Source organism: Piliocolobus tephrosceles, chromosome 15 (assembly GCF_002776525.5).
Source record: "Piliocolobus tephrosceles isolate RC106 chromosome 15, ASM277652v3, whole genome shotgun sequence".
Lineage (NCBI taxonomy): Eukaryota > Metazoa > Chordata > Mammalia > Primates > Cercopithecidae > Piliocolobus > Piliocolobus tephrosceles.
Window position 1 is genome coordinate 43,939,529 of NC_045448.1, and position 25,093 is coordinate 43,964,621.

Below are 25,093 nucleotides of genomic sequence, written 5' to 3' on the forward strand. Positions count from 1 at the left end.
CTAGTGAAAATGGTAGTTATTACCTCCTTCTCTTGCGTCTTCAGTGTTGCTCTGTTTTATCCATATAAAAGAAAGCTGTTTTGGCGAATTGTAATTTTAATCCATATGTGTGCATATTGACATACAATATGTAAACAGGTAGATAGAAATATTGGTTCTCCCATAATTTCATATTTCATATAGGTGAGTTGAATGGATTGTGTTCCAAAAATTTGTTTTAAATGTTCTGGATTGTGTGTGTGTGTGTGTGTGTGTGTGCCCTTAAAATCAAATACTATCATACCTTATAAATGAATTTAACTCTCAATTTACAAGAGAAGTTAGTCACAACTTATAAAGACCCTTCATTTCAAAAATGTGTTTAATAGTTTGCTGTTTGGATTTTTTTTTCATTAAAAGAAATACATGTGCTTACATCTACCTGCCAATTAAAAAAAAAATACACGGTGGTCAAGTTCCTAGAACAATACATGTAACCCTTAATTGTACCTGAAGCATGATCCTGAAGAAGTAACCACCATGGATAACCATATTTCTCTAGAAGAAGGCTTTACCTGTTGGTGGGATGCCAAGAACATATTTCCCCCACCCACTCCCCTACCCCGAGCAGCTGATTTCTAGGGAGGGGAGGCTCCAGTAATTTGAAAATTGAGGAAGAGAAGTGACAAGCAGGAAGAAGTGGACAGAGCAGTTTCCCTGCTGCCCAGCTGATTTATGCAGAAATGACATCTCCTCTCACATTTCCCCCCAATCTCTTTTCCCTAAAAGAAGAAAGGGATGGCCGGGCATGGTGGCTCACACCTGTAATACCAGCACTTTGGGAGGCCGAGGCAGGTGGATCATGAGGTCAGGATCTGGTAAAAAAAAAAAAAAAAGAAAATGATGTTGGCAAAGCACAGGAGTTATCTGAGATTACAGGCGCCTGCCACCACACCCAGCTAATTTTTTTTTTTCTTTTTTTTTTTTGAGACAAAATCTTTCTCTGTCGCCTAGGCTGGAGTGCAGTGACGTCATCTCGGCTCACTGTAAGCTCCACCTCCCGGATTCACGCCATTCTCCTGCCTCAGCCTCCCAAGTAGCTGGGACTACAGGCTCCCGCCACCTTGCCCTGCTAATTTTTTGTATTTTTAGTAGAGACAGGGTTTCACCATGTTGGTCAGGCCGGTCTCCTGACTTCAGATGATCTGCCCACCTTGGCCTCCCAAAGTGCTGGGATTACAGGCATGAACCACTGTGCCCGGCCTGCCAACATCATTTTCTAATAAACAGAGTGGGGGTGGGAGGGGAAGGGCATCTCTTTCTGAACATGCTGCTAGGTTATATTGTGGTTTTATGAAAATCGAATTACTCTTCTTTAACAGTGGCAGTGGCAAGAGAAGGCTAATTCCCTCTCTCATTATGTGGCTCTAATGAATTCCCAGGAGTTCCTAGGAACTGAATATTGGGTAATACCAGAGGAAATGGCTTAGATGTTATTAACTTCTTGAGTTTCTGGAAAATGCTATCAAACTCCAATAAGAGTTGCCTTTTATGAGAGAAAAGTTAACAGAAAGTATAACCTTAGAAAAGCTTGTGGAGAGTTCTTAGGTTTTGGATCATGTACAGATTATAAGATGTTCCCCTCAGGGATAGGGTATCATCAACACTGCTTTCATGTTCTGACTATTCTACCGAAACTTCTTCATATGAGGTTGTCACTGACCACTTAACTGCCAAGTCCAGCAGACCCCAAATGGTCCAACTGTCTGCTGGGTGATATCTCAAACTCACCATGTCCTCTAAACCTGCTTCTCCTGCTCTGTGCCCCTCAAAATTGGTTAAGAGGATCACCAGTTCATCAATCAAGAAAGAAACATTGACTTTTCTCCCTCTTACCAACGTCTTACTCTCTACTGCCTAGTAATTGTATTAGATAGAACTCTTTTTGCTGTAAATTCCAAAATTCAACTTGAACCAGCTTAGACAAAAATGAGAAGTTGTATTACAAGGATATTAGGATGTCTCATATAATCAAAGAGTAAGCTGAACAACCAAGCCATAAGAAAGGTGAGGACACAGGTAAGCCTTAGGGACAACTAGAACCATGAGACATATGCCAGCACTTTCTCTTCATATTGATGTGTGTCTGCTGCTGTGTGCTCACTAACTACAAAATAATTCATTTAGCACAAAATATGCTAATTTCCTCTAGAGGTGGAGTGACTTGCTTTTCCCAATTCTAGTTTGAAAAATTTCAGGGAAGGACTGTGAGTAACCCAGTTCATGTTAGGTGTTTACTCTGAACCACCCCAAACGTACTCATCATTAGGAGAATGCTTGAGTAAATTATGAAAAATCTATGTAGTGAAATATTCTGCAACCATCAAAGTTATGTTTATGATGCATTTTTAAAATTTGATATGGTGCATTTTAAAAATTTGATATGGGGAAATACATGTTAAAATCAGGATGTCAATTAACTTTACAATTAATCTCAACTTTGTAAGGAAAAAGATTAGAATGAAACATATCAAATGTATTTCCAAAATACCTAACAATGATTACTTCTGGCTTATGCTTATTTTATCCTCTTAATTTTCTGTGCATACCTTTTTTCCCCTACAATTAGCTTACATAACTTTGAAAACAAAAGGAAAAATTTCAAACTCTGCCTGTCACTTTCCTAGCTTTTGTTAATAGCTTCCACATGGTCTTTAGATGCCAAAACATCTTTCACGCAGCTGCAAAAAATTATCTCATGAAACTCATGTCTAATCATGGCACACTCCTATTTTTAAACCCTATTTGGTTTCTCATAACCAACACAGTAAAGTTTAGACTATAGTATCCTTCACAGTAGCCCCATCTACCTGCCCAGTTTGCTCTTCCACTGTAGCTCCACCAGGCACTTTATATGATCTCACTCCAAACTATTCAGTTTCCCAGATACATCCTGCACACGCCTTTACCCGTCTGCACTGTTGCTCATTCCATCCAGAAAGATTGTCTTCTCCTTCCATTCTTACCTTCAGAACAATCTTCATCTACCCAGGAAGGTCACTTTCTTTGCCCAAGTATGAAGGCCTCAAGAGGAATGAGGGGAGAAAGGGGAACTCACCTGCTCAGTCAGACCAACTGAATCAACCCTGAATCAGTGCTGCTGATCAGGGCCCAGCCAGATCACCTGTACTTTCCTTGTTACCAAGCTCCCTCCTTCAAACACCTCTCCCAGTTATTCAAACAAGTGTACTTTTGAAGTGCTAGTACTGAGTACTGTGCCCAGTACATAGCAAGCACTTGGCAAAAATGTTAGCTGTCGTTATTGCTATCAGTATCAACAGGGTTTCCTAACTAGCATGCAAAAGTATTCTGAAGTTCTAGAACCCAAATCATTACAATTCATTACAATCTGTCCCATATCAGTTTGTGAGCTTAGCAAACTTAGAGCACCAGGCTATAGCTGCTGATTCAATGACAGATGTATAAGCCTCCTTTAAAAAAAATCATCCTTTCTTCGGTGAGCTCTACTCCCATTAATTCCCTTCCTATGTGCAACTTAGTGTTCTTTATATCTCCAAAATATACCTAGATGTTGGGAGGATTTTGTTCCTAATGACTTTATCTGAAATAAACACCCTTTTATCAACCATCAGCCTGGTTTCCAGGAATGTGTTCCTTGTGTTTCTTTGTTCAAAGTTACTGACCAGCAGCTTATCATAATAAATAATATTACTGACCAGCACAATAATAACAAGCATTAAGCAGTTATAATGTGTCAGACACACACGTAAGTTATGTTTTACCTATATTTATCTCATTTAAGATTCACAATCTTTCCCACTTTACAGGATCAGAAATCCAGTGATTTACCCGACGTGGCAATGTGGCAACTTAGCCAGCGTGGCCGAGTGGAGACTTGAACCTAGGTCCATCTCACTCCAAAGCCCATATCCTTGAACACCACACCATAGAAATCAAGCCAAATAGCAGAGGATTGGAGGGAGGGTATCCCCTTCAAATATTCAGGGCGTCTTAGGCTAGAAAGCCTAGGTCTACTCAGCATTCAACACAGACCAAATACTATCAGTGCCATAAATGTTTCACCATCTCCTTCAGGCATAATTAGTCACTTGCCCTCATGCAATTTTTGTACCTCTATACAATAGCTTAGATCACTCACCTCCTTGGGTGCTTATAATTAGCAGAGTATGTCTTTCTTAAAGATAGCGATCTTTTCTTACTCATCTCTTTATTCCTTATTCTGTGTAGCATACAGCCTTGCATATTCAGTGATGGTTACTTATTTCAGTGTTCGTTATTTATTTGGACACTCCTGGAGATCTATAAAGAGACCACAAAGTTCCAAAAGAAAATAATCTACATTCATAAAGTAAACGAAGTATGTAGGAGATGCACTTGCTTCATTAATTTTTAATAAATACACAATGTGCTATTGAATAAAACTTGAAACAACTAAGCATCTAGAAAGTTGGAAAATATTAAAATTACATGCCTTATTTTAAATTTTAAAGTCCGAATGTTCCTTGCTTCTAGTAAATTACTAGAAAACAGCTCAAGAGATTGTTACTCCTCTATTCCTAAATCATGGCGATTGGGAAGAAAAAGTGAAAGATGAGAGAGAGCCAAAACCCCTGGCATATAGTTGATACTCAGTAAAAAAATTTTAAAATAAAAGAATACTTCCAGCCCAGAAATAATTGCTTTTAGATCCCAGGTTTGTAACCCTTTATCATCTCGATCTAGGAGGTAACAAGGAGTTACTAACTTGGGATCTAAAAGCAATCCTAAGGCTTGAGGCTGAGAATGAGACGGAACAAGACTCCTGAGAACTACATTTCCCATGATGCCCCTGTCCCCCAACGCAACCGCGGCCGCTACGTAGCTCCCATGGCAACTCAGAAGGCCTCACTCACAGACTCCTTGCGGAGCTCGCCGCCCGATTCCTGGCTGGGCCCTACTCCGAGCCCGTGACGTTTGCGGCAGCCTGGCCACGATGTCCAGGTATTCCCTGAACTCGGCTTGCGAGGCAAAGGCTGCTGAGAGTATTCCTGGCGAGAGGAAGCCCAGGCGGGACCAGCTGTTGGAAAACTGAGGGGGTGGCCTCCCGGGTCTGCATGGTCGGGGACCTAGGAACCAGCCTTGAGCATAAAAATTCTGCCGCAAACAGGAAAGAAGGTTCCCTAGGTAGAAAAGTAACAGATTTGGAAAGATTAGCAACTCCACTCATTGAATGATTGAATAAAAGTTTCTTGCAGGCCAGAGACTGCTTCCGGAGCAGGGCTTTCGGCGATGAGCTAGACCGCAAAGCCTCCTCTCCCCAGGGGCCTCCCCTCCTGTTGCGGGGATTCGCAGTAATAAGCAAGGGGAAACTTGGAAGGCATTGTGGAAAGTGTAACATCACATTGAAGAGGGGAAATGGGAGAGTGTTTGTAAATTATATTCTAGCTCTTCAGTTCTATGATATTCATTTTAATTACCCATCCTCAAGATATTCCTAAACCTTCTCTTAGCAATTTATAAGCACGTCGGGGAGAGGGGTCAGGGAGTGCATCACAGAGCAGGATAAATCTTTTTCTCTCCTTGGGATAGTGTGGAAAATTGTCAGCTTTCCATCACGGGATAATTGGTTACAGTTATAAAGCTATGGTTATACTTAGGATTTCCCCAGGTGACATGGCTGACTGCAGCGCCTCGGTCTCTCCTCTCTGCTGGGTATTTGGAAAGCAGATCCTCACGTTTTGAAAGAATGTTGTGTAAATGAAGAGCAAACAGGCCCAAACTGAGTTCTGAAGGCTCACCTGTGAAATAAATGCATGAATTTTAGTGCAAACATTTAAGGACTCCTGTTTTGACCCTTTTTCTTTATTCCTGGTTCTTGAATAGTAGTAATTACAAGCCCTCAATAATTTTTGTAATTGTATAGGCCATGCCCTAAACTAAATACCTATTTTAACAATTATGATAATCCTATAAAACTGATATTCTTTTTTATTGGCATTTTAGCGATAGAGAAACCATTGATCCTGGGGAATAGTACAGAGGATTGCATATATTAGGTTCTCAATAAATAGTTGTTTAATTAATAAAGGAATGAAGGACTTAAAGAGGTTAGGTAATTTTCCCAAGTTCACATACATAGGAAGTGGCAGAATCAGGCTAGGACCCATCAGGTCTTGCCCATGGTTAGTTTTTAGTTTAATATTCCATTTTCACTTAGGCTTTAATTCATATATATATGATTTTATTGTGTAAAGTTATATATCTGTGTAAAGAAATGAATGAAAGGATGGTTTTCAAAATGTTTGTGGTTTTAGGGTTTTCTTTTTTCCTTTATACTTTTTTTTTTTTTTTTGAGACGAAGTCTTGCTGTGTCACCCAGGCTGGAGTGCAGTGATGTGATCATGCTTGCTGCAGCCTCGACCTCTGGGTCTCAGGCAGTCCTCCTGCCTCAGCGTCCCTAGTAGCTGGGACCATGAGTGCATGTCACCACACCCAGCTAATTTCTTTTCTTTTTTTTTTTTTTGAGACAGAGTCTTGCTCTGTTGCCCAGGCTGGAGTGCAGTGGCACGATCTTGGCTCACTACAACATCCACCTCCCGGGTTCAAGTGATTCTCATGCCTCAGCCTCCTGAGTAGCTGGAATTACAGACACCCACCACCATACCTGGCCAATTTTTTTTTTTTGTATTTTTAGTAGAGATGGGGTTTTACCATGTTGGCCAGGCTGGTCTTGAACTCCTGACCTCAAGTGATCCAACCACCGTGGCCTCCTAAAGTGCTGGGATTACAGGTGTGAACCACCGCTCCCAGCCTCAGTCAATTTTTTTTGTTTGTTTTCTTTTCTTTTCTTTTTTTATACTTTAAGTTCTACGGTACATGTGCACAATGTGCAGGTTTGTTACATATGTATACATGTGCCATGTTGGTTTGCTGCACCCATTAATTCATCATTTACATTAGGTATTTCTCCTAATGCTATCCGTCCCCCATGCTAATTTATTATTATTATTATTTGTAGAGATGGAGTCTCCCTATATTGCCTGGGCTGATCTCAAGTGATCCTCCTGCCTCAGCCTCCCATATACTTTTATATTAAAAAAATATATATATTTTTTACCCCAAAACATAATTTAAAAAACAAAAAAGAAATGTTTCAGGGAGGAAAGATTATTTGATACACTGGTTTTATACTTTTCCCATCAGCCTAGGTGACTTAAATGTTTGTGGTTTTCAAGTTGTACGTTCCGAAAAGTCATTGTACTTCCATGTGTGTCTGAGAAGCTAACACACACAGCTATGAACCTTAGGGGAAGCCCCAAATAAGACAGCCTCAAATCCTGGCGATAAAGGCTCTGCTTATCAATTTCAGCATTTTTCAAAGAACTAGTTCAAAGCAACAAAAGAAAAACAAAATCATAGAATGACTAATCCTCAGATGTTTTACCAGATTATTGTTCCTCAGAAAATAATGTTCATTTGTTTCATAAATTATACTGAAATAAAATTTCTCTGAGCTTGAAATAAATATTTGAAAGAATTCTTTTTCCCTCAATTTTGTTTTTTCTGCCTCTCATGTAGTGAAACTCTCTGGGAAATTGCAAAAGCTGAAGTGGAAAAAAGAGGAACTAACGGAAGTGAAGGTGATGGAGCTGAAATTGGAGAAAAATCTGTTTTCTTCATTGGCAGTAAAAATGGGGTAATGCTTTCTTTTTTTCAATTATTGTGATGATTTAACAACCATTGGTAAAACATCTTTTAATACTTCGATTAAAATGTAGATACTTCAACACTTTAACCAGATGACCAATCTGGTTTAGCATGAATTAGAAAATGCTTGTTATTAATCTAGGAAAAACTATAATAGTAAACAAAATTTTAGAAAAATATATTTAAACTATTTTTTATTTCATGATTTGAAAATATTCAGATCTTCTACCATAATTGAGTATAAAATCTAGGATTCATTTAAATATCTAAGTCAGTCTCTAAATCATTAAGTCAGTATCTTAATAATTTTATATTTTAGATTGTTACTTTACTTTTAGAAATCTCATTAAAGGAATAATTGAACTGTGTCAATGATATTTGTTACAGGGTTATTAATTATTTTGAAAAATGTGGGGAAAATATGGCAGCATTTCCATTGGGCCTCTGATTAGTAGGAAGAGACCCTCCCCACTTGCTATAAGTCTCTGTTTTCCTTCGCCAAGCATACAGAAGGGCTTGGAAGTGGCCACACAGAGCAGGAACGTATGCATCATATCTTCATGCAACTTTGCCTGGCCCACAAAGTTCCTGCCAGAAAGGCAAAATGGCTGGTGACAGAAAAAGGTCAAGACTTGCCAGATGCGAGATGCTGAAATTCATGTAGTGCCCTAGCTCATTTCTGTGTGGGTTTCAAATTCCTGTTCATTTTCTGTGCTACATGCTTCCACTGAAGTGCATTGACAAATACGAAGCTTTCAGAAACTAAACTCTGCATCAGCAAGGTTACATGTTCACTGGGCAACGTCAGGTGTCCAGGCAGCCTGAGCACCCATCTTGTCTCCAGATGAGTCCCAGAAGGCCCGCCCCGCACAACTGGACACCCTTCATTGGGGGGTTTTATATACGACATTAAGATCACATTTATTAGGCTGGGCGCGGTGGCTCAAGCCTGTAATCCCAGCACTTTGGGAGGCCAAGACGGGCGGATCACGAGGTCAGGAGATCGAGACCATCCTGGCTAACACGGTGAAACCCCGTCTCTACTAAAAAATACAAAAAAACTAGCCAGGCAAGGTGGCGGGCGCCTGTAGTCCCAGCTACTCAGGAGGCTGAGGCAGGAGAATGGCGTAAACCCGGGAGGCGGAGCTTGCAGTGAGCTGAGATCCGGCCACTGCACTCCAGCCCAGGTGACAGAGCGAGACTCCGTCTCAAAAAAAAAAAAAGATCACATTTATTGGGAGAAATACTTACACAACCATGAAAAAGGTTTTAGTGGTATAAGAATATAATCTGAATTGAAAAAGCAGGACATAAATGTCATATGATATGATCCCAATTATACAAATATGTAAATAAATTCTAATAAAAGTTAGAAATATGGATAGTAAAATTTTAATCACTTAATGTTTTTATTTTGTTTTTAATTTCTTTATTTTCCAGAGTTTTCATATTGGCCCACTTTTTAAAATTCAAACTTAATTATTTAAAATAAAATTATCATAGAGCATTTCTATTTTAAAATTTTAATCCAACTATGTAAGTATATAGTATATAACGCATGTTATTTCTTTTTTTTGAGACAGGGTCTTGCTCTGGTTGCCCAGGCTGGAGTGCAGTGGTGCGATCCCGGTACACTGCAGTTTTGACTTCCCTGGCTCAGGTGATTTTCCCTCAAGCAGCTGGGATTACAGGCATGCGCCACCATGCCCGGCTAATTTTTCGTATTTTTAATAGAGATGGGGTTTCACTACGTTGCCAAGGCTGATCTCGAACTCCTGGACTCAAGCAATCCGCCCATCTCAGCCTCCCAGAGTGCTGGGATTACAGGTATGAGCCACCGTGCCCAGCTACGTGTTATTCCATGAGTTTACTATTATGATGCGTGTGATTTTCATATTAGGCATAGTACTTAACAGTTTCCTACATTTTATCTTACTCTGCCATGTAGGTACGTACATGGATTTAAATAAATGAGTAAATAACTAGTACTAGTCTTATGGTACAAATAAATTTCTATTACAGAAAACATTCTGTACACAGAATATTAGACAGAATGGCTTATACTAATGGTACTGATTACTGACTTCAGCATACAAATGCTCACATACAAAATATACTAGTATCCTCTTAGCGCTCTCTGTAACAATTATTCTTAACTCCTTTGTAGTCATGATACCCTGTTTTTGTCTTGTTTTGTTTGTTTTTTTGTTACTTGTGAAACCACCCCTTTTTCTTGATGGCAATATGCGGCATATACAAGCTGTTTTTCATTTTTAGTAACAAAAGTAATTTTGTGTCTGATGATTTGGGAACTCCCTTAAGATATCTAAAACTTTTGAGGATATTGTTCTTTAAAAAGTATGTGATTCTGCTGAGTGCGGTAGCTAATGCTTGTAATCCCAGGACTTTTGGGAGGTTGAGGCAGATGGATTGCTTGAGCCCAGGAGTTCGAGACCAACCTGGGCAACATGGCAAAACCCAGTGTCTACAAATATAAAAATAAAAAAATTAGCCAGGTGTGGTGGCGCTCACCTGTATGTAGTCCCAGCTACTCGGAAGGCTGAGGCAAGAGGATCACTTGAGCCCAGAGGTGAAGGCTGCAGTGTGCCACTGTGATTCTGCCACTGCACTCTAGCCTGGGCAACAGAGGGAGACCTTGTTTCAAAAAAGAAAGAAAAAAGTATCTGATTCTGCTTCATGGAGAAGGTTATTTTGGAAGATAAAGAGAAGCAATTAATGCTTCTGTTGTTCAATTAATAGTAATCACTCTTTACCAAAGAAGCCAGCTGTCCTGCTGCCTTATCTTTTCTCCTTCCAACCAGCTGTTCATCCATTCGGTTGACATTGAACGAACATCTTTTATGTCTAAGCATCCTGCTAGACACTGTGGAAGCAGGAATGAAAGGCATTCTCTACTGGGAAGGAACTTGTGTATCAGGACTTGTACACCAACAATGACAATACCATGAGACAAATGCTATGGTGGAAAACAGAGAGGGCACTTTACTCACCCCAGAAAGTTGGGAGACTAGGAAATCCTCCTGAAGAGAGTGATGGCTAAAGCTTGAAGGGCGAGAAGTAAGGAAAGAGAAGTAATTCAAGTGAAGAGTGTGGAGTATTCTAAGATGATCAAGGAAAATGTATGAAACAGATATTCCAACAAATGGGAGAGAGATCATACTAGAGGAATGTAATAGCATTGCCAGTCATTGTTGACTGCCATTTTCATGATGGGTGTTAGTTTGATACTAATCTGCCCAGTGTACATGGATTTTCTCCACCATCACTCACTTGCATGGGTGCAGGCATGGAGGAGGAAGGTGATTACCTGGGGCTGTCTTTGCTGGCTGGGTACAATGCAAAGTGAGGGAGCTCAGGGCATGGATGATATTTACCAGAGATGATTGTGATGATAAACTATGGGCTCTGAGATGGAAAAGGAGAAAAGTGAAGGTAGGAAGAAGCTGATGGAGTAGAAGCGACTGTTGGTTGGGGGAAGAGGGGTATCAATGGACATTTGAGACCTTTCACTAAGGCCAAGGAATTATTACTGTGGGGATTCCTGAAGTAGTGGTTAGAGAATGTGTTGTTGTTGTTTGTATGTGTGATTTTGGAAGCAGTGCAGTTTCCAGTGAAACTGGAAAGCTTCAAGATATAACCTTGGAAGTGACCGTGGCAGAAATAGAGTGAGGGAAAAGGCCTCCATTGGGAGGCAAATGCACTGAGAGGTCCGGATGTCAGGTGGATTGCCAAGACCCATGTGGGTGTGAAGAAGATTCATGACAGTAGCTGAGAAGGCAAGGGAGATTGTGAGCCAAAAGAGATGACAGCAACCCTGGTGGTAAACTGATATGAGCCTCTGAGGTTTTTGCAAGAGGAGGGAGGTAGAGTAGTTGTTTGTAGGTGGCACTGGGGAACAAGGAGGACCCTAAAGTATGTAAGGTAGTGAGAATAAATAGCCTCATTTAACAAGGCTGCAGAAGAAGGGGTCCAAGGTAAGTCATATTTTAGTTAAGGCCAACAGGTGGAGAGAATATTCTGAAAAGGCTGAGATATCGGGGAGTTTGCCAGTCATGGAGTTGAAATCATAGAGTGGAAGGATTTTAGAGGAAGGGAGGACAGAAGGGGATTATTGGGCAAGATTAAGGGATGTGTAGAGAGTTAGGAAATTCAGAGTTCCAGGGATAATGGGTCAAAGGAGAGGGCTGGACATCTGGGGTGATTGAGGCAATGGGAGGGAAGATGGGATTCATTTTGATGGTCTCTAAACGAACTCGTACTAGGTCAATGTTTCTTGAATTAGGAAACCTACAAGACTATGGCGACATTCTCAGGGGACTACAGTGTACTAATGAATTTTTAAATCTTGGGTTGTAATTTTGATGGTAATCTTAAACTTGATTTCAGTTCCCAGATTAGTTTATGTTAATTTGGAATTGTTACCATATAGTACTATACATTTATATGAAATTATAATAAAAGTGATTTAAGGCCAGGCATGGTGGCTCAAGCCTATAATCCCAGCACCTTGGGAGGCCAAGGTGTTCAAGACCAGCCTGGCCAACATAGTGAAACCCCGTCTCTGCTAAAAATACAAAAAATTAGCTGCACGTGGTGGTGCGTACTGGTAATCCCAACTACTCTGGAGGCTAAGGCATGAGAATCACTTGAACCCAGAGCGGGAGGTTGCAGAAAGCTGAGATGGCGCCACTGCACTCCAGCCTAAGCAACAGAGGGAGACTCTGTCTCAAAAAAAAAAAAAAACAAAAGAAGAAGAAGGAGGAGTGATTTAAATCAGTTTGAGGAAATTGGCTAGATATTATTTAAAATTCCCTCCAATTCTTATTCTACTTTCTTGTAGAGTACATTACTTTTTAGGTAATGTGGCCCTTATTAATTTAAAACTTTTACAGCATGCTACATATGATACAAGTTAAGTGTAGGAAAATTAGAAAATCCTGATTTTCTTCTTTTTTTTTTGTTTTGAGATAGAGTCTTGCTCTGTTGCCCAGACTCGAGTGCAGTGGCACGATCTCAGCTCACTGCAAGCTCCGCCTCCCGGGTTCACGCCATTCTCCTGCCTCAGCCTCCAGAGTAGCTGGGACTACAGGTGCCAGCCATCATGCCCGGCTAATTTTTTTGTATTTTCAGTAGAGATGGGTTTCACCATGTTAGCCAGGATCTCCTGACCACCTGATCCACCCATCTTGGCCTTCCAAAGTGTTGGGATTACAGGCGTGAGCCACCACGCCTGGCAGAAAATCCTGATTTTCTTAAAAACATTAATTACCTGCAAATCCATCAGCTAGAAATAATCATTATTAACATAGTGATGTCCCTCTACATTTATTTGTGTGTTTCTTTCTGTGTGTGTGTGTGTGTGTGTGTGTGTGTACTTTAAGGAAGCAGGAAAAGTATTTTTTAATTGAAAACAGAGTCATGCTGATCTATTATGAATGTCTTACTTTGTCAGTAAGTATATTTCTACATTGTTATTCCTGATAGCCGTATATTATTCTATTATATGGATTACCATAATTAATTTAGCCAGTCCCCTAACGGGGACATGTAGGTTCTTTTTAGTTTTTCAGTTTGATGTAACACTAGCCAATAAATATCCTTCAATAATATGCATTTTTATATTGTACAATTCCAGTTATTTTTTAATATATCTCACTACAAAAAATTTATTCAATTTGATCATATTCCAGATATAGTGTGGAGTAATTATCTTTTTTGTCAAAAACTATGGGTTTTTTAGTAAAAACAAAAACACATATAATAAGTGTTCTGTGTTTTTGGCAATCCAGAGTTTTCCAAATTATTTTCTTTAGAGCTCCACCTCCAGTGGAGCTTTCCCTGCTGTTTCTCTTTTATCTGTTTCCTTGCAAGGGGTATTTTGTTTAAAAAAAAAAAAAAAAAAAGGGTTTTACCGTTTTTAAAAAATGATATAAACCACTGAGCTAGTCCCTGGCTAAGCTGTGAAGTTAAGTTGCATGACTAGTGGTAGGAATTAGGCCAGAACCTGTATTTCCTTACTCCTAAAGGAAACTTGGGCCCGGGCGTTGTCGCTCACGCCTGTAATCCCAGCACTTTGGGAGGCTGAGGTGGGCAGATCAGATGAGGCCAGGAGTTCAAGACCAGCCTGGCCACCATGGCAAAACCTTGTCTGTACTAAAAATACAAAAATTACCCAGGCATGGTGGCGTGCACCTGTAATCCCAGCTACTTGAGAGGGTGAGGCACGAGAATCACTTGAGCCCAGGAGGCAGAGGTTGCAGTGAGCCAAGATCATGCCACTGCGCTCCAGCCTCGGCAACAGAGTGAGACTCTGTCTCAAAAATAAAATAAAATAAAATAAAAATAAACAGAAACTTGAAATAAGTACATCCTCTGGACTTAAATTACTCTAATGCAGTATCTGAATTGCTTACTTTGAACATATTTACAATGTGTCCTTTATTTGTATGTTACCTTTTTCTTTATTTCCACTTCAACAATTGGAATTAAAACATTTTGAAAGACACTAAGCATCAGCTTAACCAGTAATTAACATTGATGAGTAGAGAAAATTTTAAGACAGCTGCCAAGTTGACCACTTAAGTGAGGTATGATTTGCTAGTATTTGTCATCTGTGGGACTTTATAATTATAATAATAGCAGTGTAGTTACACTGTGATGGAAAGTTGACAGTTAACTTTTTCCACTTATCAAACTTCAGAACAATTCCGAAAGTTTCTAGTTTTTAGTTTCCAGGTAATTTATCATTCAATTGATTAAAAATCTATTTTGGGTCACAATTATGAACAGTAATACAATTTTTACATATGAATGACATTAACACAGTATTCCTTCTTTTTTAATTTCCAGGGAAAGACTACTATTATTCTAAGGTGTCTTGATAGGTAAGTGTCATGTTAACCTCTAAACTACGGTTATGCTTATTCTAGTTGTACAGGGCGAGTTAGATCTAAAAGACATAAGGAAGGGGAACGATTTTAAGACCCAAACGAAATATTTAATTCTTAGCAAATCCTTAGTATAACCTTTAAGAGCGCCTTTAAAGATAAAACTAACAATAAGCCAAAAATTATTTGAGACTAATACTGGATTTCCGTATTTGAGGGAGAAATGTTACTGTAATGTCCCAGCCTATAATAGTATTTACCCTCTTTTTGGCTATGCTACTCTGGTATTTAAATTATTTTTATTCTACCTAATCTACAGTTATTTGAACATTCATTGTAAGCTTTAGTTGCTCAGGGGTACATTTTTGAAGCACAGTGTTGGTCCTCAAACTGGGTATTTTATCATTTCTTTTATATATTTGCTAACGTATACTGTAGAAGCAGACCGTCAGATTAAGATTTAGGATTATAATTGGTAGATGTTGCAGGAAACTGATGAGGAAAGCCTTCAATCATTTTTGGAAGATATTTCTCTGTTCCCTTCATTTGAATACATATATCTTATAACTTCTCCAAAAATCATCAAAAGAGATGGAATTTGGTGTTAAGGTCACATTAAAGAAGCATCACTCATTTGAAAAATATTATTAAAGGATATAAATAATAAATTCCTGCTTTGGTGTAATTCCTTTCACCAACAATATTGTTTCTCAGAGGAACTATCAACGGTAACACCTGTTTTATCTTTCTATCTCCAGGAATCATGGGTCTTTTTAGACCACATTTAGATGTTTCATACAACACCAGCTTAGGATAAAATACTACAAAATAGTACATTAAGTTGAAAAGTATTAATTTCTTTCTTTCTTTCTTTTTTTTTTTTTTGAGACAGAGTTTCGCTCTTGTTGCCCAGGGTGGAGTAAAACGGTGCCATCTCGGCTCACCGCAACGTCCGCCTCCTGGGTTCAAGCAATTCTCCTGCCTCAGCCTCTCCAGTACCTGGGATTACAGGCATGTGCCACCACGCCCAGCTAATTTTGTATTTTTAGTAGAGACACCGTTTATCCATGTTGGTCAGGCTGGTCTTGAACTCACCACCTCAGGTGATCTGCCTGCCTCGGCCTCCCAGAGTACTGGGATTACAGGTGTGAGCCACCACACTCAGCCCTGAAAAGTATTAATTTCAATTCCTCAATAGTCTACTTAGGAAAAGGTTAATTTTCTAAACTACAGGTTAAATATCAGATCTTATAAATTTTGTCTTAAAAGTAGCATTTTGCTTGATAAAATTTCTATCTTTCAGGAAATATAACCAAACATTACTCTCTATATAATGTATTCAAAAGATATATGCATATATAATGTATTCAAAAGATATATGCAGGGGTGATATTCAAAATATTTAATAAACATAATTATATAAGTCACAAATTTAAAAATCATTTATCTTTCTTCTCCAGTCTGAGGATAGATATGGGGTCAGGCGCAGTGGCTCATGCCTGTAATCCTAGCACTTTGGGAGGGGAAGGCAGGCGGATCGCTTGAACTCAGGAGTTCAAGACCAGCCTGGCCAGCATAGTGAGAATTCGTCTGTACCAAAAGATACAAAAATTAGCTGGGCGTGGTGGTGCACACCTGTAGTCCCAGCTACTCAGGAAGCTGAGGTGGGAGGATTACTTGAGTCCAAGAGGTTGAGGCTGCAGTAAGCTGTGATCACGCCACTGCATTCTAGCCTGCATGACAGAGTGAGACCCTGTCTCAATAAAATAAAATAAGAAAGTAAAATAAAGACATGTACCAATATAATTTGGCCTTAAAAAGGAAGGAAATTCTGTCACATGCTACAACTTGGATGAAGCTTGAGGGCATTATGCTAAGTGAAATAAGCCAGAAACAGAAAAAACAAATATTGGGCTGGGTGTGGTGGCTCACACCTGTAATCCCAGCACTCTGAGAGGCCAAGGCAGGCAGATCGCTTGAGGTCAGGAGTTTGAGATCAGCCTGACCAACATAGCGAAACTTCATCTCTACTAAAAATAAAAAAAATTAGGCAAGCGTGGTGGTGGGCCCCTGTAATCCGAGCTCCTTGGGAGGCTGAGGCATGGGAATCACTTTAACCTGGAAGGGGGAGGTTGCAGTGAGCCAAGATCGTGCTACTGCAAAAAAAACAAAACAAAACAAAAATACGTGTGTGTGTGTGTGTGTGTGTGTATAGTATGATTCCACTTATATATCTAGAATAATCAAACTCCTAGAAACAAAAAGAATGGTGGTTACCAAGAACTGGGGGAAGGGAAAACGAGAAGTTGATTAATGGGTATGGAGTTTCAGTTTTGTGAGATGGAAAAGTTCTCAATATTGGTTATATAACAGTGTCAATATATTTAATACTACTGAATTGTACACTTAAAAATAGGTAAGATAAATTTTATTTTATGTGTTCTTGACCATAATAAAAAGTTAAATATATATACACCATAAAACTGCTTACCAGCAATATAAGCTATAGTATAAATAATTCAACAAATTGCTTTAATATTTTCCTAATCATTACTGATTTTAAGGACTTGTTGATATAATTTATTGACTATCACTATCTAAATGATGCCCATATTTGAGCTGTGATTTAAGATAAAGAACTGCTAGAGAACTGCATTAAAGTCTTGCATTGTTTTTGTTTTTTTGAGACAGGGTCTCTCTCTGTCACCCAGGCTGGAGTGCAGTGGCATGATCTTGGCTTATTGCAGCCTCAACTTCCCAGGCTCAAGTGATTCTCTCACCTCAGCCTCCTGAGTAGTTGGGACTACAGGCATGTACTACTCTTTTTTGTAGAAACAGAGTTTTGCCATGTTGCCCAGGCTAGTCTTGAACTCGTAGACTCAAGCAATTTACCTGCCTCGGCCTCCCAAAGTGCTAGGGTTACAGGCATTAGCCACCATGCCTGGCCAAGTCTTGCATTGATGTTGTAATGTGACAGTCATTAGATTCCTAGCTCCTCACATCATGGCTGAATATAAACCCAGTGTCACTTTGGGAGGCCGAGGCGGGTGGATCATGAGGTCAGGAGATTGAGGGCATCCTAGCTAACATAGTGAAACCCCGTCTCTACTAAAAATCCAAAAAAAGCAGGAGAATGACGTGCACCTGGGAGGCGGAGCTTGCAGTGAGCCGAGATCACGCCACTGCACTCCAGCCTGGGCGACAAAGCGAGACTCCATCTCAGAAAAAAAAAAAAAAAACAACCCAGTGTCAGTGCTTCCTGCATGGCCTGGATGTGGAGATCTTGTGCCCAGCATGGCCATCCACACTGCTAGCCTCAAGTCATTCTTTACGTGCCCCAGCAGTGCCTTTAGGGGCTACCACATTATGCATGCACCGTTAAAATCCACTAAGATGGTGTTTTGCAGGTTTATTTCTTTTGTATATATAATTTATCTCAATGCTATTATACAAGGTAACTTCTCTACTAATAAAGTTTTTAAGAGGAAGGAAAAATGAATCAGGTAAGATGGTAGCATAAGAAACTAATACCACCTACAATGATGATACTATCTGCCTTTATTTTACAGAGACGAGCCACCAAAGCCAACCTTAGCTTTGGACTATACATATGGAAGAAGAGCAAAAGGGTACAACACAGTAAGTGTCTTTTAAAGTGACATTGCTATGCCCATAGATGGGAAAGTAATGCTGCTGACTTTGTTTTACATTTTCCATCTTATCTGTAATCAATAAACATATCCAGTTGTACACTTCATAGCTGTCTGCCATTAAACTTGAAATGCAGTGTGGCAGATAGAAGCCAACCCAAACTGTGAAAAGATTTTAGCCTTCTCATGTATTATGTCTTAAAATGCTGTAATAAGATACCTTTTTAACTTTATTGTACAGTTCATGAGAATAGTATTGTGAGTTACTTTCTGTCTCTCAAAAATCTGCTAAAATATAGGTTTGACCTGTGGAATATTTATGAAAATATACTGTTTAAAATCTAAATTACTACCGTTTCAAAATGCATCTTGAAGTTGATAATACCAGTTGAGATCGTATGCCCTACTTGATTATAATCCTGTTTTCACTTGTTTTAATGTCTCTTTAGAGGAACATTATAAACTCTTCAGGATAGAAGGAGGGTTTATAATATATATTGGCGGTGGGTGGGGGGAATTCCTAAATAGAATCTTTTTGGAGTTGTCACCTGAAAAGAGGTCATTTCTTAAATAAAGTTAAGTGTGTAGAAGGACAATCTAGAATGGAGCATCCCGCTGCTCCTCTAACAAAGGCACATTTTTATACACTGACTTAGTCCAAATGTTTGCTCATCAGTACACAGTATATAAAGAGATAAAACTTCCTATCATTGCTTCCAGGATTCACCAACGAAAATGGGTTATTAAAACTGAAATTTAAAGAAAAAAACATAATATATGGAGGTACAGGAGAACTTCATTTTTGTGACCCACTTGAATTTTGACACGAGTAATAAGCCTAGAAATGTAATGATGCTTTTCATTGGAAACTTTGAGACAGCTCTCATAAGCTTAACTTTTGAGAAGAGCTCTAAAAACTTCCCTTTATCAAATTGTGAATTGAGGGAGATTTTCCAGTGAATAATTATTTTCCCCACAAAAATTAAGGATTCAGAGATGAACAGCCACACAATTGTAGAGATTGCAAAATGAAATTTTGTCAAAAATCCAAAATAATATATATTCATCTAAAACTTATTTTATTGACATTCTGTCTCTTCCAGGTTCGTGGGAGTAGATACATAAAAATTTGTGTGATTTTTTTTTTTTCCTGAACTTTGTACTGTCAAGTGGGATATTTCCATGTTCATTCTGGAAGCATCATATCTTTCTCAGATTTAATTCCCTAAGAGTCCTAAATAGAAATATTTTGTCAGCTCCTCACACAATTTCAGTGACCTGAAGGGTCTTCAGTGTCAGGACAGAAGCAGAAATGCCATTAGCCAACAATCTAGGAACGTCTTATGGAATAGATGGTCCTATTTCTTTTCTTTTCTTTTTCTTTCTGAGACAAGGTCTCACTTTGTTGCCCAGGCTGGAGTACAGTGGCAGGATCATAGCTCATGGCAGCCTCAAACTCCTGGGCTCAAAGAATCCTCCTGCATTAACCTCCCAAGTAAACTGTCCCCACAAATTCACTACAAGCATGCACCACCACACTCAGCTAATTTCAAAAGATTATTTATAGTGATGGAGTCTCACTGTGTTGGCCAGACTGACTTTGAACTCCTGGCTTCAAGTGATCCTCCAGCCTTGGCCTCCCAAAGTGTTGGGGTTTACAGGTGTGAACCACTGCACCTAACCCTAGATGATCTTATTTCTGAACTTCTTGGCTGCCTAGCCCTGTCAGTTTCCTATTATTTTGAGGGTCCTATAAAAAAGAGAAGCAATTGTTTGATCTCTTGTTCCCCCACCTACCATGTATTATTGTCAGTGGTAGCCTGTCAGATTCTCCACAGGAATCAGGAACAAATCATCTGCTTATACTTTTGTTCAAGTAGTCTCGATCCACAGCCGGGACTGCCATTTGTTCGTCCCTTTTCTTTATGCCTTACGTGTGTCTAATTCATTCTGCGAGCTTCTGTCTTCCTAAACAGGAATGTTTTCCTATTCACCTGTTTTATTTCTATCTAGAATTATAAATGTTTTCCAAAAGGTAATACCAAATTTGCTCAACGGGTTAATTTTTATCTAAAATCTGCATAAGTGTATGCCACATATTTTATTTACAAGATCGACGCACTGTTTATGTCTTCTGTTACAGTATTACTAGAATTAGGGCATTTATTTACACATATAGAGAATTCTGAATATTTCATCATTTTTCTTTAAAATAGGTGCTTTGGTGCGTTTTGAGGGTGCGTCAAAAATTTTGACTGCCAAGAAAGGGTTGATTAAGGACTACAGTATTTTATATGTATAATTATTACTGTCAAGTGCTAATGACATGTAAGAAGTACCTAAAATTCAAAAAATTAAAAATTTTTGTTTTTCAGCCAAAAGATATTGCTCACTTTTGGGAACTGGGTGGAGGAACCTCTTTATTGGATTTAATCAGCGTACCCATCACAAGTGACACCTTACGGTAAGTGAGCCAGCTCCAGGAAAAGCTGTAAGTAGTACACAGGAGTGTCCCTAGGAGAAGTATGAGTTGACTTTTCTCACTCAGAATTTTGGAGCAGAGTTTTATGTTGCTGAAGGCTTATGCCCACTTCTTTTCTAAATGCCTAAATTGTAATGCTTTCAAAGAAGTTTTAAAAGAACGAAGATTTTGGCCTGTGCTGAACTGAGATAGCTGACATTCCCCCAGTAACATATTTTGCAAACTGAAAACAGACAGACAAAAAAAAAAAAAAAAAAATACATCAAATTACACTTGGGCAATGAATTCATTTTGTAAAAATAAATTTGAAAAGCTTAATTCTTTCCGTTATCCATCTCAGTATGAGTTAATTCGGCTCTGAGTTGTTTTTCTTCAGCTGAGTGTTATAAGCTACCTTTGAATTTAATGCTAATTTACATCCTTGAAGCTTCATTTAAAGGAAGACTATATGTCGGAGAAGACAGAAAGTCTCTCCGTTTGCTGACCTTAGAGAAATAGAACTTAGGGGAAACCTCAGAACGCTTGAGTGATGTTTTCCTGACAGTGACTCCCACATGTTGGCCAAATATGTGGAAAATTGTGACATTTCTTACAATGTTCCTGGGAACTGGTCTTAGCTAAGAAAAACATATTTTTTTAATCTGAAATATTTTGTTCTTAGAGTTTAACATAAACCATTGCTGCTGCCTGGATCAAATACAAAGGGCTTGACAATTCGTTGTTACATGTCGGTCATTAAGCTCCTTGGAGGATGGAATTATTTCTTGTTAAAGGGACTGTTGTTTTTCTAGAACTGGCTGGATACAGTTGGCTTTATTTTGTCTTTTTTTTTTTCCTTTTAATGAAATATGATTTACTTTCTTTCACTTATTACAAAAGTAATATATGCTCATATAGAAAACTTGTAAAAATATTGAAAGACACAAAGAAAGTAAAAGGAACCAGAATCACATTAAAAAATAACCACTTTAACATGTTGAGGTATTTCTTTCAGCCTTTTCAATGTCTGTAAATAGACTTTGTACAGGTTTGGGATATTTTATATACATATTTAGATTTTGCTTTTCCACTTTTAAACACTTTTCCCTATGATATTATTTTTCAGAAACATGGAATTTTACAGTTAGATAGTTTTTCATTTGTCTCTCTTTAATGGAGACAAATAAGTGAAGCTGCCTGGGAATAGTGCCTAGTGGTGTGGTTGAGAAGAGATGGTGAGGGGCCAGGTGCGGTGACTCAGGCCTATAATCTCAGCACTTTGAGAGGCCAGAGCTAGAGGATCACTTGAGGTCTGGAGTTCAAGACCAGCCTGGGCAACATAGTGAGACCCCCCCATCTCTACAAAAAATTAAAAAATAAAATTAGCCAGGCATCATAGCATGCCTCTGTAGTCCCAGCTACACAGGCGGCTGAGACAGGAGGATTGCATGAGCCAGGGAGTTTGAGACTGCAGTAAGCTATGATCATACCACTGTACTCCAGCCTGAATGACAGAATGAGACATTGTCTCTTTAAAAAAGAGAGAGCGAGGGAAAGAGAGAGAGAGAAAGATAGTAAGGGTAGGAGGAGCTTCCAGTTAGAGTGGCCAGAGGCTGAAAGGGTGAAAATACAGAAGCTGGCTCTTCCCTGGGTCGGGAGTTGGCTCCTATTCAGCTGATTTGTTATATTACCTCTCTCCCCTTCTCAAAGCCCAAAAGGTTTTGGCCTGCTGGGGTTGTGGGAATTCTAGGTTCTGCAGGAACCCAGATCATCCCGAGGGTGAATACCTCATTTGTGAGGTCTTGGTCTTCCTTTCCCTGGAGCCCCAGGACAGCTGGGACCTGCTTTAGGAAAGAGGAAGGGTCAGGGTTATGATCAACAGAGGGAAAGGGATTCATAGGCTTGGGTCTAAAGTAGGTTGCTGAGTGGTTAAATAATTCATGGAAAACATTTCATTCTTCATGTGGTTGCTAATCTCAAAGTGTTTTTGACTGGAATTCGTTTGACACATAATTTCCTAGTGTTGGATGAAGTCCCACACTTGAGAAAACAATATTACCAAATACTGTAGATACTGTTTATCTCTGAAATAACCACTTATAGAATTATAAATGCATTGAACATTTCCACAGACTTCAGACAATTGGTCATAGAACATTTCCTGTAGTCTGAATCTCTGTTTTAAGAGTTTATTTAAAAAAAATTTGGTGCTATCATTTGCTATGAAATAGGTAAAAAGTAACAAAAGTATTTCCAATATACTGTAAACAAAAATTTTAATCTTAGAAAAATTTGAGTAATTTATTTTTCTTTTGCTTAAAATAATTTTTCACTTGAAAAAAATAATGAATTTTACATTATATCCATTTCATCACAATGAAAAAATGTTAAATCATAGTTGAAACATAACCATACCAAAACCCTAAAAATAAAATGAGTACAATTAAAAATGTACATATTATTTTTACAGTTAAGCAAAACTGTTTATGAGCTTATTAAAATGACATAAACATAATTGCCTAGACCATGTAATAATGCAATGATTTTTAGAAAATTTGATAATTAGTGTATAAAAGACCACTTTCTGAATTTAGACCAACAGAATTGTTACTGTTTTGCTTGAATTATACAAAATAGCCTGTTCACTTGAACTAAACAAAATAATTAAATAACATTATAATTTTGTGCTATGTCTTCTAGCAGAATGTTTGCTGTGTTGATCAAGGATATATTGGTTTTATTGGATATAATCCTAAACCATCAAGGATTATGGTTCTACATACTTATTGTAACCATTTTTTAAAATACTCCTAGATTTATGTATGTTTAGTTTTTATTGTGGTAAAATACACATAGCATAAAATTTTACTCATTTTTAACTGTGCAGTTCAGTAACATTAAGTATATTCTCATCACCATCTCTCTCCAGAACTTTTTAATCTTCTGGAACTGAAACTCTTTACCTATTAAACAATAACTCCTTATTTTTCCCTCCCCAGCTCCTGGCAACCCTCATCCCTACTGCCTGTCTCTATGAATTTGACCACTCCAGTACCTCATATAAATGAAATCATTCATTATTTGTCCTTTTGTTATTTATTTATATCATTTAGCATAATGTCTTCAGGGTTCTTCCTTGTTGTAGTATGTGTCAGGATTTTCCTCACTTCTAAGGCTAAATAATGTTCCATTGTGTAAACAAATAACCACAGGTTAGTTATCCATTAATCCATGCAGGAACATTTGGGTTGTTTCCATCTTTTGACTGTTGTGAGTAATGCTGATATGAACACTGGTGTACACTATCTGTTTAAATCTCTTCCTTCAGTTCTTTTGGGTATAGACTCAGAAGTGGAATTGCTGAATCATCTGGTAATTCTATGGTGAATTTTTTGAGGAATCACTATACTATTTTCCATAGCGTCTGCACCATTTTACATTCCCATAAGCTATGTACAGGGGTTCTAATTTCTCTATATCCTCGCTAATACTTGTTATTTTCTCATTTAAAAAAATGTTTTAGTCCAGGAGCGGTGGTTCACACCTGCAATCCCACACTTTGGGAGGCTCAGGTGGGTGGATCACCTGAGGTCAGGAGTTCGAGACTAGCCTGGGCAACATGGTGAAGCCCCGTCTCTACTAAAAATATAAAAATTAGCCAGACGTGGTGGTGCACACCTGTAACCCCAGCTACTTGAGAGGCAGAGGCAGGAGAATTGCTTGATCCCAGGAGGCAGAGGTTGCAGTGAGCTGAAATTATACCAGTGTACTCCAGCCTGGGCAATAGAGACTCCTCCATCAAAAAAAAAAAAAAATGTTTTGACAGTAGCTAGCCTAATGGATAGGAAGTTGGACATCTTTTCATGTGTTAATTGGCCATCTGTATATCTTTGGAGAAATGTCTACTTGAGTCTTTTGCCTTCTTTTTTTTTTTTTTTAATGTAGTTGAGATGGGGTCTCGCTATGTTGCCCAGGCTGGTCTTGAACTCCTGGCCTCAAGCAATCCTCCTGCCTTAGCTTTCCAAAGCTCTAGAATTACAGACATGAGCCACCATCCCTGGCCTCTTTGCCCATTTTTGAATGGGAATGTTTGTTTTCGTTGCTGAGTTTAGATTTATGTTTGATGTGCATGAACAGAATACAAGTGCATATGGTGATGGTGGTGGTGTATCTGGTGGTCAGGAGTGTGCTTTCAGAGAGACAGAATGGTATTGCAGAAAAACATGTAACTTTGGATCTAAATACCAGTTCTACAATTTACTCATTATGTAAATCTGCGCCTTAGACTTCTAATCTATAAAATGGACATTATAACATCTTCTGGAGAGGGTTATTGTGGAGATTAGCTAGGTAGTTCCCTAGCAAGG

General features: G+C 38.8%; 1 protein-coding gene across 2 annotated transcripts in view; it reads left to right on the forward strand.

Moving 5' to 3' along the window:
• Positions 1–4,884: 4,884 nt before the first annotated feature.
• The window catches only part of DYNC2LI1 (dynein cytoplasmic 2 light intermediate chain 1), a 55,830-nt gene continuing 35,621 nt past the window's right edge, over positions 4,885–25,093 (forward strand). For both annotated transcript variants that reach the window (XM_023195726.1, XM_023195727.1), the window contains exons 1-5: positions 4,885–5,001; positions 7,579–7,696; positions 14,578–14,612; positions 18,185–18,254; positions 20,641–20,729. In XM_023195726.1, the coding sequence (XP_023051494.1) occupies positions 4,994–5,001; positions 7,579–7,696; positions 14,578–14,612; positions 18,185–18,254; positions 20,641–20,729 (320 nt within the window). In that variant the 5' untranslated portion in view covers positions 4,885–4,993. The remainder of the gene's footprint in view (positions 5,002–7,578; positions 7,697–14,577; positions 14,613–18,184; positions 18,255–20,640; positions 20,730–25,093) is intronic.